Source organism: Schistocerca piceifrons, chromosome 1, assembly GCF_021461385.2.
Source record: "Schistocerca piceifrons isolate TAMUIC-IGC-003096 chromosome 1, iqSchPice1.1, whole genome shotgun sequence".
In the NCBI taxonomy this organism is placed as follows: domain Eukaryota; kingdom Metazoa; phylum Arthropoda; class Insecta; order Orthoptera; family Acrididae; genus Schistocerca; species Schistocerca piceifrons.
The window spans coordinates 726,333,251-726,348,858 of record NC_060138.1 but is presented as its reverse complement, the minus strand read 5'-3'; the positions used below and the strand labels follow the sequence as shown (position 1 = coordinate 726,348,858).

The 15,608-nt window shown below is 38.4% G+C and overlaps 1 protein-coding gene across 1 annotated transcript in view; it reads right to left on the bottom strand.

Moving 5' to 3' along the window:
* LOC124711191 (zygotic DNA replication licensing factor mcm3) overlaps positions 1-15,608 on the bottom strand; it is a 119,232-nt gene that overhangs the window by 69,351 nt on the left and 34,273 nt on the right. The window contains exon 5 of the mRNA XM_047241124.1: positions 1,993-2,092. Coding sequence (XP_047097080.1) covers positions 1,993-2,092 — 100 coding nt within the window. The remainder of the gene's footprint in view (positions 1-1,992; positions 2,093-15,608) is intronic.

Below are 15,608 nucleotides of genomic sequence, written 5' to 3'. Positions count from 1 at the left end.
GAAGGTACTGCTTAATATGCGAGTCAAATGCGCATGCGCAACAGACCGCTGGCAATTGGTCAAACGAACCTAATGTGAACGTCATGCTCATAGCAAGCAGTTTATTGTTACGAAGAATTACAGTCTGCGCCCTACAGCCTTTGACATATTTCTGCTATTTGCAGACGCTTGTGCGTGCACGGTTTTTTGTTGTTGTAAACTGCACATTTCCTTTGCCACTAAAGTTTTATTTTTTTCCCTCTCGTTTATATTTTATTGCTGCAGTATCATTCTCCAGTAGCAGGATACAATAACATTCTTTGCTAGAGAATCAATTCTGAAGTCAAAATTACAAAAATTTAACTGAAAGCTGAAACAATGAAAAATTCCCGGAATTCCGAAAAATTCCCGGGTTTTTTCCGGTTTTCTCCCGGATGAAAAAATTCCCGAGTTTTTCCCGGATCGTATACTTCCTGTAATATTTATGTCAATGAAAAATTACAATGCAGTGAAACAATGAACGCTGAGTGTGGGGAGAAGTAAAAAAAGGAAAGGAGATCAATTTACAAGTGGATAAACGTACAGCCAAGTAAACTGAAAGTTTTTATGTTTTTAGATGAAAATATTCGTTTTGTCTCAGGTACCAGAACAAGAGCTTCACTATGAGGAACAGTTTAAATCCATAGCCGATGTATGCCACAAAACGGATATAACCAATGCATACTCTTACTTTTGTGTTTTGTGTAACACAGAAATGCATAGAAATTTATAATATGCAGGAACATTAAACACTAGAAGAAATTACATCTCAAATTAAGTACGCTAATCACATAAGTGCCAAACACAGGGTTTATAGAACCTTCTTCACAATAATTTTCTATTATTCCAATCTCGAACAGCGCACGGAATAAAAGAACACCTATATCCTTCTACACGAGCTCTGATTTCTCTTCTTTTATTATGATCGTTTCTCCCTATGCAGGTTGGCATTAAAATATTTTTGCATTCTGAAGAGAAAGTTGGCGATTGAAATTTCATGGGAAGATTCTACCACATTGAAAAACATCCTTGTTTTAATGATTTACAACCCAAATCCTTTATCATGTCAGTGACACTCTCTCCACTATTTCTTGATAATACAAAACATTCTGCTCTTCTTTGAACTTTCTCGATGTACTCCGTTAATCTTATATGATACGGATCTCTCACCACGTAGCAGTACTTCAAAAACAGGCAGTCTCTTTAGTAGATCAGTTGCATTGTCTAAGTGTTCTGCCAATAAAATACAGTCTTAGGTTCGCCTTCCCCATAAAATTTTCGATGTGTTCTTTCCAATTTAAGTTGTTCGCAATTGTAATTCCTAGGTTATTCATGGGCTGAAGATTTGGCCGATTTATTATGTAACCAAAGATTAACAGATTCCTTTTAGCACTCACGTGGATGATCCCACACTTTTCATTATTTAGGATCAATTGCCAATTTTTGCACCATACAGATCTTTTCTAAATCATTTTGCAGTTTGCTTTGATCTTCTGGTGACTTTACTAGACAATAAACAAAAGCATCATCTGCCAACAACCTACTGTTTTTTCCATTATCAAGGCCCCCTTTTGTTTAGCAAAACACAATCCCTTTTTCAAAATCTGAATACAGCTTAGGAAAAAAATAAACGTCGGCTTCGCCTCCATGCTTTGAGCAATGCTGGTTTTCACTGCTGTTTTTACGTCACTATATTTTCCTCTTATTTACAGCATGTTGATCTACCTAAAAATTCTAAGCTACATATTAACACACACACACACACACACACACACACACACACACACACAGCTAGTAACTACCAGGGGACTTTAATTGGGAATATCTGTTTCTTTTTGTATGAAACAATGCAAATTAAAAATTATGAATTTCACAATGAAAGTATAGGTATATTAAGGTATTTATATCTAACAAAACAGAATTTCAGTGGCTTGTAATGACTTAATATGCTGCAACTTCCGGATAGCCACATACCTGCAGGAGCTTTCTCTGGCATCTCTTGAATTGTTAATGTTTGGTGATCCTTGTAAACTGAAAGACCATACTCTGTTTCCAGTGGATTTCCATCTTCATCCTGCAAGCAAATTCTCCCTTATTTCTGCACAATTATTTCACTGACTTGCACACACAGAGCTTACCAACATACTATTGCTGACCTATACTTCCCAACACCTGTTTAATCTTTATGTCCATTTGCACACACAGCAAATGGAAGGTATCAAAGACTCTCTCTCTCTCTCTCTCTCTCTCTCTCTCTCTCTCTCTCTCTCTCTCTCTCCCCACCCCCCCCCCCCAACCCAGCCCCATTCTTTCACAGCCAATCCCAGTTTGCTCCCAAAAGCTAGGATTAGTACTTTCTACCTTTAAATGTGTTTAAAGGTTGTATACGGATTTTTGCTGGTTAAAAATACAAATTTTCCTGGGTGAAAACATGCACATTTTCCCGTGTGAAAACACATTTTTTTCCGTGTTAAGTGACAGTATGCTTCTCTCAAAATTGTAAAGCTGAATAATCCTTTGAATAGCAAATATATACTGGCACAGAACTTCCCAGCACTTTTTGGATGAAAGAACGCGAAATAAAAACCCGGCAAAAAATAATGGGTTCAGGAAAGATCTTTAATGTGCAACAACATGTACACAGCATATTTTCGAAACTGTGAAAGTATAAATACAAATTCCACCAGAAACAGCACATTAGTTTCTGTGATGCGCTTTCGTCAGCCAAGCATAGTTCACATCATATTATCCCGCTATAGAATCACAGCAGTTGACAGCACGTATTCAGAGCATAGGACGCTCAATGTAGTTAGCAAATAGCAACATCACTGTTAAATAGTGCAAACACACAAATAGGAAAAGTTTGTGGTTTATATTAATACACATACAGTATAGCACAAGAAAAGCTAACCTTTCACAGATAATATTTGTCATGTGTTACCCCTTTAAGTTATATCAAACACAAATGTGCCAGTAAAATTTTAAATGACAGCGTAAGTGTCCGGTCTTCTGGGCATGAAATTTTTCTGAGTATTATCAAAGAGTCACATGCTTTTTGATTTAAGAAACTCATCACACATTCTTACAGTTAACATAATTCATCTTGCATAAGATGAAATCTACTTTGAAATTGATGTTTCCCAAACTGCCATTAGCAATATCCTCCCACAACTTGTTGGAGATAAGTTCATCTGAGCAGGTGCTAGAAAGTGCCAGAAGGCATGCGTTACTGCACATGCGCAGCTATGACGACGTTGCAAGCCCATGCTTGGTGTTTGCTCTGCCCATACATCTTTCATCACATTTCTGTCTGGAATTTCACGCGCAGTGGGGCATTATGTGACCATGTGCAACAGTATGGCTTTTTGTTTGGAGGGGTCACATGGAGTTATCGTACTTAGGGTTTTTACTTAAGTCAGAGAAGGAATTCAAAATTAAAAAGCAGTCCTTGGCACAACATTTGTTTCAAAACTAGAACCTACAACTCAAAGTACCATAATACATTGCTATGTAGTTACTTTAACATAGATTTTTTTTAATTTATTTGCACTCTGCAAAACTGTTATTTATCATCTCCAATCAAGTATACATCCGCACAGCAATGGGGGACTGCAGAAAGCTCGTAAGAAGGAACAGAAATTTCTTGTAAAAATAAAGAGAGACAGGTGTTTGTATTTACCAGTACTAAGAACAACAATAAGCTTCTAATGACTTTTCAAACTGCATAAAAATTAATAACGTTACTTGTGAAACCAAGAAACTTTATAAGTGGCAGTTTATACTCTATTCCAGGAGTAAATACAAAGCCTCATGGGGAGTTACAATGATAAAACACATTGTGTTGCCAGTCTATAATTTACTGAAGAATGGCATCCTGAAAATTTAAGACGCAAACCACACAAATTTAAGAAATAATGTCAGGTCTACAGGAGGAACTAGACTAGTATTAAAACATGCCATGCGATCAAAAAAGATTGTCTTTCATGGAAGGCACATATTTAAAATTCTGTTAAAGCTTTCCAGTGTGGCTTCTGGGATGCTTCTTTTCTTGGAGTACCATTACTGTATTATCTCATTTTCTGTTCTTTATTATGGCATTAAGCCATATGTGCCCAAAGATGGAAATGTTTACTTGAAACTCAGCAAACAGTTGCAACTAGCTAACAGTGTGGAATAAAATACTTCATTTCAAATAAATTTACCACCTATGCAGAAAAGATTAATCAAAGACAAATTTCCTTAGCAAACAGACAAAAATAAATTCAGTATTTTGCAAAGTGATTAATGCTTGTTTGTCAATAACGTGGAAATAAAATAAAATCAGAAACTTAATCTTCCGTAAATGTTGTTGTGGTCTTCAGTTCAGAGACTGGTTTGATGCAACTCTCCATGCTACTGTATTCTGTGCAAGCTTCTTCATCTCCCAAGTACCTACTGCAACCTAAATCCTTCTGAATCTGCTTAGTGTATTCCTCTCTCTGTCTCCCTCAACCGATTTTTACCCTCCACGCTACTCTTTAATACTAAATTGGTGACCCCTTGATGCCTCAGAACATGTCCTACCCGATCCCTTCTTCTAGTCAAATTGTGCCACAAATTCCTCTTCTCCCCAATTCTACTCCGGACCTCATTAGCTGTGCGATCTACCCATCAAATCTTCAGCATTCTTCTGTAGAGTCACATTTCAAAAGCTTCTATTCTCTTCTTGTCCAAGCTATTTATTGTCCATGTATCACTCCCATACATGGCAACACTCCAAACACTTTCAGGAAAGACTTCCTGACACTTAAATCTATACTCCATGTTAACAAATTTCTCTTCTTCAAAAATGTTTTCCTTGCCATTGACAGTCTACATTTTATATCCTCTCTACTTTGATCATCATCAGTTATTTTGCACCCCAAATAGCAAAAGTGATCTTCTACCTTAAGTGTCTCATTTCTTAACCAAATTCCCTCAGTATCACGTGATTTAATTCAACAACATTTTGTTATCCTCATTTTGCTTTTGTTGATGTTCATCTTATGTCCTCCTTTCAAGACACTGTCTATTCTATTCAACCGTTCTTAAAGGTCATTTGCTGTGCATGACAGAATTAAAGAGTCATCGGCAAACCTGAAATTTTTTATTTCTTTTTCATGGATTTTAGTTCCTACTCCAATTTTTTTCTTTTGTTACCTTTACTGCTTGCTCAATATAGAGACTGAATACTTTCTCTAAGTCTACAAATGCTAGAAACGTAAGTTTGCCTTTCCTTAACCTGTCATCAAATATAAGTCTTAAGGTCAGTATTGCCTTACTTGTTCCAACATTTCTATGGGATTCAAACTGATCTTCCCAGAGGTCGGCTTCTACCAGTTTTTCCATTCATCTGTAAAGAAATCATGGTTAATATTTTGCAGCTGTGACTTATTAAACAGATAGTTCAGTAATTAGAACACCTGTCAACACCTGCTTTATTTGGGATTGGAATAATTATACTCTTCTTGAAGTCTGGGCCTATTTCACCTGTCTCATACATCTTGCTCACCAGATGGTAGAGTTTTGTCATGGCTGGCTCTGCCTAGACTATCAGTAGTTCTAAAGAAATGTTGTCTACTCCCAGGGCATTGTTTTGACTTAGGTCTTTCAGTGTTCTGTCAAACTCTTCCATTTCATCTTCATCTATGTCTTCTTCCATCTCCATAATACTGCCTGCAAGTACATTGCCCTTGTACAGACCCTCTATTTACTCCTTCCACCTTTCTGCCTTCCATTCTTTGCTTAGGACTGGTTTTCCATCTGAGCTCTTGATATGCATGCAGGTAGTTGTCTTTTTCTCCACATGTCTCTAATTTTCCTGTAGTGATACATGCTCCTACATCCTTAAATCTGTCCTCTAACCACTCATGCTTAGCCATTTTGCACTTCCTATTAAAGTAATTTTTTAGATGTTTGTATTCCCTTTCACCTGCTTCTTTTATTGCATTTTTATATTTTATCTTTTCATCCATTAAACTCAGTATCTCTTGTGTTAACCAAGGATTTCTACTAGCTCTCACCTTTTTACCTACTTGATCCCCTGCTGCCTTCATTATTTCATCTCTCAAAGCTACCCATTCTTCTTCTACGGTATTTCTTCCCACCATTCTTGTCAATTGTTCCCTAATGCGCTCTCTGAAACTCTCCACAACCTGTGGTTCTTTCAGTTTATCCAAGCCCCATCACCTTAAATTCCTTCCTTTTTGCAGTTTCTTCAGTTTTAATCTACAGTTCATAACCAATAGATTGTGGTCAGTGTCCACATCTGCCCCTGACAAGTCTTACAATTTAAAACCCGATTCCTAAATCTCTGTCTTACCATTATATAATCTATATAGTCTCCAGGACTCTTCCACGTATATAACCTCCTTTCATTATTCTTGAACTACGTGTTAGCTATGATTAAGTTATGCTCTGTGCAAAATTCTACCAGGGGGGCTTCCTCTTTCATTCCTTACCTCCATTCCACATTCACCAACTTTTTCTCTTCCTCCTTTTCCAACTATTGAATTCCAGTCCCCCGCAACTATTAAATTTTCATCTCCCTTCACTATCTGAATAAATTCTTTAATCTCCTCATACATTTCTTCAATCTCTGTCATCTGCAGAGCTAGAGGGCATATATACTTGTACTACTGTGGTAAGCTTGGGCTTTGTGTCTATCTTGGCTACAATAATGCGTTCATTATGCTGTTTGTAATAGTTGACCCGCACTCCTGTTCTTTATTCATTATTAAACCTACTCCTGCATTACTCTTATTTGATTGTGTATTCACCTGAGCAGAAATCATCTTGCTACTGCCACCGAACTTCACTGATTCCCACTATAACTTGAACCTATCAATTTCCCTCTTTAGATTTTCTAACCCACCTACCGGATTAAGAGATCTGATATACCACAATCCTATCCACGAAACGCCAGTTTTGTTTCTCCTGGTAACAGCGTCCTCCTGAGTAATCTCCGCCTGGAGATCTGAATGGGGGACTGTTTTACCTCCGGAATATTTTACTCAAGAGGTAAAGCTGCATACTTTTGGGAAAAATTACGGCTGTAGTTTCCCTTGCTTTCAGCCATTTGCAGTACCATCACAGCAAGGCTGTTTTGGTTAGTGTTACAAGGCAGTATCCGTCAACCATCCAGGCTGTTCCCCCTGCAATTACTGAAAAGGCTGCTGCCCCTCTTCAGGAACCACACGTTTGTCTGGCCTCTCAACAGATACCCCTCCGTTGTGGTTGCACCTACGGTATGGCTATCTGTATCGCTGAGGCACGCAAGCCTCCTCACCAATGGCAAGGTCCATGGCTCATGGGGGAGAATGTATCATGTGAATGTATTTTAATTCATGTGATAGCTCATCTGTTTTGTTTTTATCTGATGCGAGAGATGTCAACGAAGAGAGAACAGCAAAATCACAAAACATAAATGCAGGTCATGTGGAGACTACTCTTCACTCAATTATGATCGCTCTGTGCATATGCAAATGTGGAACCTTGGGCACACCAGAAATATTTTTCTGGGCAGCTCTGCACATGCATACGAGCCCACTGGCATCTGCTCAAACAAACCAAATTTAAACAGCTGTATTACCATTCTAATCGAAAGCTGTATGTTATTACGAAGTATTGCACTATCTTTGTCCTAAAGCCTCTGACACATTTTGCTTTCGGCAGACGCTTGTGTGTGCACACACTGTGTTTTGTTGTTGCGAATGGAGCATTTTCTTTGCAAATTACGTTTTATACTTGTGTTTTTCTCTTGTTTATATTTTTATTGCTACAGTATTGTTTTGTAACAGTGGGCTACAGTAAAATTCTTTTGTAGAGTATCATTCTGACCAGTCAAAATTACAAAAATTTAACTCAAAACTAAAGCAATGAAAAATATTGGAATTCTAAAAAGTTCCTGGGATTTTCCCGGTTGTCCCAGGACGTATACTCCCTGGTTCACTAGCAGAATTAGGAATTTCATCCAGTAACTGGCCAGTCATACTGTCTCCTGTGATTTTAATGTTATCCAACATTAATAAAGAAAATCTACATGGTGAATAATGGCACCTAAAGTGCAGAAAAAAGTTAAAACTTTCTAGAGATATGGAAAGTACTGTACCTTCAAGAATGGAAATAACTTCTCATACTCATGTGTTTCTTTAACTACCAGTAATAAAAAGGACAAAAATTTAGCATAAAATTCAGTAACAGGATAAGGTAAATGGCGGTCTGAGTCTCGAGAGGGAATGAGGGATGAAATAAGAAGTCAAGTGGAACTAGAAGTGTAACAAAGTTACTGTCACACAGCAATAGAAAATACTATTGTGTTCTTAGATGCGAACACAGTGTGAAAGAATCTGGGTACTCTTTCAATCATTTTGTGCCCCCCCCCCCCCTCCCCCTTTTTTTTTGCCCCTTACATCATGTTCATCAATTGTATGCATTATGCAGGTTACGTCTCAATAAGTTGAAGTAATGGGGATAATTTAAGAAAGAATGGGCAAACACTACAATGTTACATCAACGAGATTCAATTTTGGAAATGCACTTACGAGTAATTACAAAGTATGATGAGACAGAATAACTATGACATGATTTAGCAGAACTACAGCAGTTTTAGTTGAATGTGGTCTTGCAAAGTACATGGGTAAATTAATTACCACAGAGAATAGATACATATATAAATAAGCATAAACACATTACAATACAGTACTCCAGACTATGAAAACAATGAACTACAATTAATATTCCAAAAATAATTGAACTACAAAGTAACGGAAAATACAAAAAATCCGGTGAACTTCCAGATAGCCTTAAATAAAACAACAGTGCTCTATTTACACAGCTGTAAAGTTGAAACCCAATATTGCATTCTCTTTATTTTATTTCTTGTGGAAAATTATTACGTATGTGACTTCACTTATTATTTTTCACATGGATGAAATCAGCTGTCACTTTTACAATACAGGATATGCCAGTAGAATATCCATATTATCAGTAAAATACAACACATGAAATAAATGGTTGTAGTGATGAACAGAACTATATCAAGTAAAAAATTATAGAAAGGAGACATTGTGTCACAAGAGACATCAGTAATCTTGTCTTAGTAGTAATTAAATAATGCAAATATTCCAGGTTTATTAAAAAGCATTATTGTTTTCTTCTTCTTTTTCTTCTTCATGCTTGTCTATCCTCTTCAGACCTCTTCATCTCTGCTAATCCCAGCAACTCTCATCAATTTGAGCCTATTTACTACAGGAAAGTCTCCGACTCCGTCTACAGTTTTTGCCTCTCACACTTTCATCAAATTGATGATTCCTTGATGCCTTAGTGTGTGTCTTATTAATCAATCCCTTCTTTTAGGTTATGCCGTAACTTTGATTTTTCCTAAATTCATTTCAGTACCTCCTCATTAGCCATTCTTTCCACCCATCTGATCTTCACTATTCTTTTGCAACAACACATCAATAAAGCTTCTATTCTATTTGTGTCTGAACTCCACATTCCAGTTTCGTATGAGGCTACACTCCATTCCAGTACCTCCAGAAAGGACCTCATATCACTTAAATTTATATTCAATGTAAACAAGTTTCTCTCTTTCAGAAACTTTTCTTGCTATTGCAAGTCTGCATTTTAGTTTCACTCTACCTCGCCCATCATCAGTTATTTTGCTGCCCATCCACTATTCTTTGTATTGTGTTTTAGTTGGACACAACGTTACTCGCAGTACGATACTCTTGTCTATTGTAGTATTCTAGAAGAGTCCTACAAACCACTTCTTTATTAAAATTTTCCATTTAAGTAAATTTATTTTCCCTTTTACGGCCCTTTCATGGCAAGTCACAGATGGCACTCACACCTACAGCTTCTGAATTAGTTATGAGAAAGCTGACATGTTACAGTGGTCTTTCTGAGACCCCACATGCTTCTGCCATCAATTTTTGTTCTTAGGCAACGTAAATGTTCCATCTAGCTTCTTTACCACGAGGAAGTTTCTTGAAATCTTTAGGATATTAGACATTGCATATTTAATTTTTTGACTGATGTCCATTCAGTATCAGCATACACCAAGACAACTTGGGCTAATAACTATGCCACGAACACGATGTTTCTCTTCCGTATCACTCGTGACTATCTGTAAAGCAGAACACGTTGATGGAACACAGATGACTGGCCAGCCTTACTTGGCAACATTGCAGGGACAGGAGCAAAGTGGGGTAGAGCATAAACAGCCAATACGTGTGACGTGGAGCCATCTAATTTCGCAACAGTGAATATATTTGGCATGCAAACTTTTACTACTATGGTAGGTACTGGTTTCATGTCTACCTTGACTTTGGCAATATGTTTACTATGTTGCATGTAAGAGCATACCCGCATTCCTATTCTCTTATTCATTACTAGACCCACTCCCACCCATTTCTCTTTTCCAATTCTCTAACCTACATACCAGATTAACACATTCCGGTCGCTGCCCACAGAAACTACGAGCGCGCATTTATTGCCGTAACAGTCGGCACACAGATTTTCCGAGCACCGCCTTCTTGATTTTTATTTCAGGTTGCTGTGCATTATATCTGTGTGGTGGCGTCTGGAGTTGAGTTTTTCATTCTTGAAGTACATCAGACAACCTCTAGATGGTTTTCCTGCCGCCTCTAGATGGTGTTCCTGCCTCCTCTAGGTGCTATCTGACTCGAAAAAGGCGCCAAAACAATTCCTGCACATTCGTTCTTGCAGTGTGCTTCTGTAGTTCTCTTTATCGCGAATGTTTGTTGTACAATGGGGGGACAGTTTGATTGAAAAGAAAATTCATAGGCTGCTCGAAGAATCTGGATTTGAAATTGACAATGATGGGTTTGAAATTGAAAATAGTTCTTCTGAAATAGATGGTAATTATAATGGTCAGTCATTGTGTTCAGGGATCACAATTATATTCTACGCAGTTTCACTGACTCATTTCATTTATTTTGAAGGTAACGACGAGTGTTCCGAAAATGAAAATGAGCCATCAGATGTATTAGAACAGTGAAGCTCCCATTCAACAAGGCAGAGGCAGAACACAACAGCAGGAGTCCCAAAGTAACGTTGTTGACTACTAGGTAAATAACTATGTTCAACATCAATTATCACTCTTTGAATGCTTAGGTAATGTCTTGGCACCTCAGAACGCTGAAAGCACTGAATTTGATTGTTGGAGTGTCTTTATTGACGCAAATGTCATAAAAAACAAAGACAGAAACAAACTGCTATGCTGCAGCAACAATTTCCAAATTGTGAAGGCAAAATAAGATAACTTCCAGGTTGCTTTGAGTCAATTGGTCTGTTGTAACACCATGAGATGTATCAGTTTTTTGCTATAATTATTCACACTTGCCTTTTACACAAACAAAATGTTACATACTATTGGAGCAATGAGCTAATGCTAGATTCCTCTTTACCTGCAAAAATTATGAAAAGAGACAGATTTAGGTCAATTCACATTATGCTTCCTGTGAATAACAATGATAATAACGTACGAAGAGGTCAACCAAACCATGATCCTATACAAAAAATCCGACCTTTTTTGATAACTTTGTACTGAAAAGCAAGAACAGTTTTTATCCTGGCAAGAATCTCACAGTTGATGAAGGTTTATGTCCATTCAGCAAGAACAGTTTTTATCCTGGCAAGAATCTCACAGTTGATGAAGGTTTATATCCATTCAGAGAGAGAATTCGAATTCGAGTATATATCAAGAACACACCGAGCAGATATGGTATAAAAGTTATCATTCTAAGTGATTCAGCAACAGGGTATGTTTTGAACTGTGAAGTGTACACACAATACTGCAGATTCCGTGGTGCTACGTTTGTGCAACAGTTATCTACGTAAGGGTCATACACTGCACATGGACTAGTTTTATACTTCTGTAAAATTGTTTGAAAGATTGTTTGATGGCGGCATATCTGCTGTTGGTACAGTAATAAGAAACAGAAGAGGCCAACCACAGGAACTCAAACAGAATAAGCTAAGAAGAGGTGAAATAGTATTCAAGAGAAAAAAATCCTGTGTTAGCACTTCACTTCACTGGAAAGACACTAGGGATGTGTGTGCCCTATCTACCAAACATACAATGACAAGTAGTGTTACAAAGACAAAATCCAAGACTGGAATGGTAGAAAAACTGAAGCCTGATCTCATACCTGATTACAATAAAAATAAAACTGGTGTTGATCATTGAGATCAGCTACTAACCTAGTATTATTTTCAACGATTAACAATGAAATGGTGGAAAAAGGTATTTTTCCATGTATTTATGACGTGCCTGGTCAATTCTTACAATCTGTACAAGGAACTTTGGCCTGTCTCTCACAAACGAACCAGCTTGTTTAATTTTATGGCGAACCCGGGAAAACAAATACTAGAGAAATCAGGTGAAGCTTTCAATGAAGATGAAATTGGATTGTGCCTACCTGACTGTTTCAAGCAATATCACACAACAAATTTTGCTCAAATGGAAAGCGTTGTATAAATTCAATGAAATAGTTTTGTACATTTATTTTATTATAAATTCTGATTTATTTCAATTAAAAACTTTTTTCTACCTCTGAATCTTCTAGTTTTCAAAATATAATGATTCTGTAAATATGTTATAGCTTTCAAAAAACTTTAAACAAATGTTGAGATATAGGATGATAATACAAACATCAGTTAAAAGGTTTTGCTTTTCTTCATTATCTTTTGGTCAGGAGCTATGCAAAAAAGTGCAAAAGTGTGTGGCTTCTAAGGGATTGCAGCAGTCCCTGATGCCAGACATTCCACACACTGACTTGTAGAACATCACTTTTGTTGCTTCTGATGCCAAGACCCTCCTGTAACCTCCACACCTGGATATCCAAACAGGAGATTATTTCACCTCTGGAACATTTATTCAAGAGGAAGCCATCATCATTATGCCACACTATAGAGCTCCATGTTACTGAGAAATATAATGGCTGAAATTTCTATGTGCTTTCACTCATTCACAATATCAACACACGAAGGCGATGTTGGTTAATTTCACAAGGCTAGATCAGTCAATCATCCAGACTGTTGCCCCTGGAATCAATGAAAGGGCTGCGGCCCCGCTTTAGGAACTATGATAGTTTAGCCTCTCCACTTCTGATGTGGCTGCACCTACCGCAGGGCTATGTGTAGTTTTGTGGCATGCAAGCATCCATGGTTTAGAGGTGGAGGGAGGGGGGGGGGGGGGGGGGCAAGGTGGTGATGGGAGCAGCTGAGGAGCAAATTATGCAAAAAGATCACAGCTGCACGATTAGTACAGGATACGCAATACATAGAGAGTAATAAACTGAAGTTTTGGAAAAATCGCACTTTTAGTTTCAGAAATTCATCAAAAGAATAGAAACAGTGACTTAATATTGCTTGTTTCAACCTTTTCTTGCTTGGACATTTGACTGCCTGTCTCTGCTGCAAGAGGATAGTCTATTTTCATTCCCTTACATTTAACACGATTTGTGTTTAGTAATAAGCAATTGCAATTTGTTTCCAGTATGAAGGAGGTGGCAGACATTAACTCTAGACACAAGCATGGTTTAGCAAAATTCTCAACAATTGAAATATTTGTTTACGGTACTCCACTTTCATCTTAGATGCCATCGTCACCATAGCCTGTTTCTGAAATATTGGGTTTGTGCATAAATTGGTAATATTTTCCGTATGTTTAATAAACACAACAGATACACATAACAGATACTTTTAGTCGTCAATAATAATGTATTCTTCTTCATTATCTGAAACAGTCTGCCAACACTGAGGTAACTTTTCAATTCCACGACAGTAGAAATCGTGTGCTTTTGACGTGAAGAACTCATCGAGCCATGTTCGGTGTTGTGTCTAGGCAAGACAGCCTAGACACAATTGAGAGGAAGCTGAAAGGCACGCGCTTAAACTCACGTAGGCTGGCGTGAGGTCTGAAACAGGATACGTAATGAATGCTATAAAGAAAAGTACGTAGCTTCTGGAATACTTAACCTTAATCCACAATTGGTGAACACTAGTCTTGCTGATACAGTATTATCATCTCAATATAACTTGGTGATGGCGCCTTGCTAGGTCGTAGCAATTGACTTAGCTGAAGGCTATGCTAACTATCGTCTCGGCAAATGAGAGCGTATTTGTCAGTGATCCCCTTCTGGCAAAGTCGTCTGTACAACTGGGGCGAGTGCTAGTACATCTCTCTAGACCTGCCGTGTGGTGGCGCTCTGTCTGCGATCACTGACAGTGGCGACACACGGGTCCGACTTATACTACCGGACCGCGGCCGATTTAAAAGCTACCACCTAGCAAGTGTGGTGTCTGGCGGTGACACCACATTCGGAGTGCATTTTCATCCGGAAAGGAAGTTCCTTGAAAGTTGTTCAAAAGAGTGGAAAAAGTTAAAATTCCAGGGTGCAAGATCAGGTGAATAAGCTGTGTGCAGAATGGCTTCCATCGTAACTCTTTTACCATGTTGTTTGTCAGTTTAGCAGAATGCAGTCAGGCAATATTGTGGTGAAGCACCACACAGTCTTTCTGGTCGTCATGCTTTGACTGCATCTGCAAGTAAGTCTCGTTGTCGGCACAAAATATTAACAGTGATGGTTACACCTTGGGAAAGCAATTTGTAGTACAACACACCATCGCTGTTCCACCAGCTGCATCACATTTTCTTTTGTGGATGTACGTGGGTCTTTGTACAGGGAGTTGCTGCTTTGTTTGGGATCAATCATTCCTCTCTTTTGCTTATGTTAGCATAAGGACACCATTTTTCATCACCAGTAACAATACAGGAACCCACACCATGAACCATGGTTCATGGTGTGGGTTCCTGTAGTCATGTCCTAGTTCATGAACCACGGGCAACGTATGAGTGGCCAAGTAAGTGGTCACGACAGTCGGGATACCAGTTACTTTGGAATAAGGCTGGGCATCTCGGACATATCCTGAGTCGTGGTCACCTTTGTGCTCATACGGCAAAGACTACCAAATTCACCGGTTAGTCCCTCAACCGTTAGGGGTAAAACCCAATGGGACTCGGGGCAAGTAAGACTAGCAACCTGCTTCCCTGGTACTTTAAATATGATGCTGGCAACAATCAGAGCAAAATGCCTCGGACCTCTGGAGGTGACGGAGTCCCACCTCTAACTGACAAACCAGGGACTCCTAAGATACGACTTGGCAAACAAATGGTTATGAGTTGGGGAGCTATTAATATCAATGGGGGCTACTCTGGGAAGAAGGTAGAGCTCGCAGAGGCTGCAAGTAAGATGGGGCTGGACGTTTTAGCTGTTAGTGACATTCGGGTAAGGGGTGAGAAAGAAGAGGAAGTGGGAGAATACAAGGTCTACCTGTCAGGAGTCAAAGCAGGAATAGCACAATGTGGTGTAGGGCTTTACATCAGGAAAGAAATGGAACCCAGCGTAGTTGCAATAAGGTATGTAAACGAACGACTGATGTGGATAGATTTGACAGTGTCTAGCAAGAAAATTATGATTATGTCAGTATATTCGCATTGCGAAGGGACAGATCAAGATAAGATGGATAGTTTTTATGAGGCA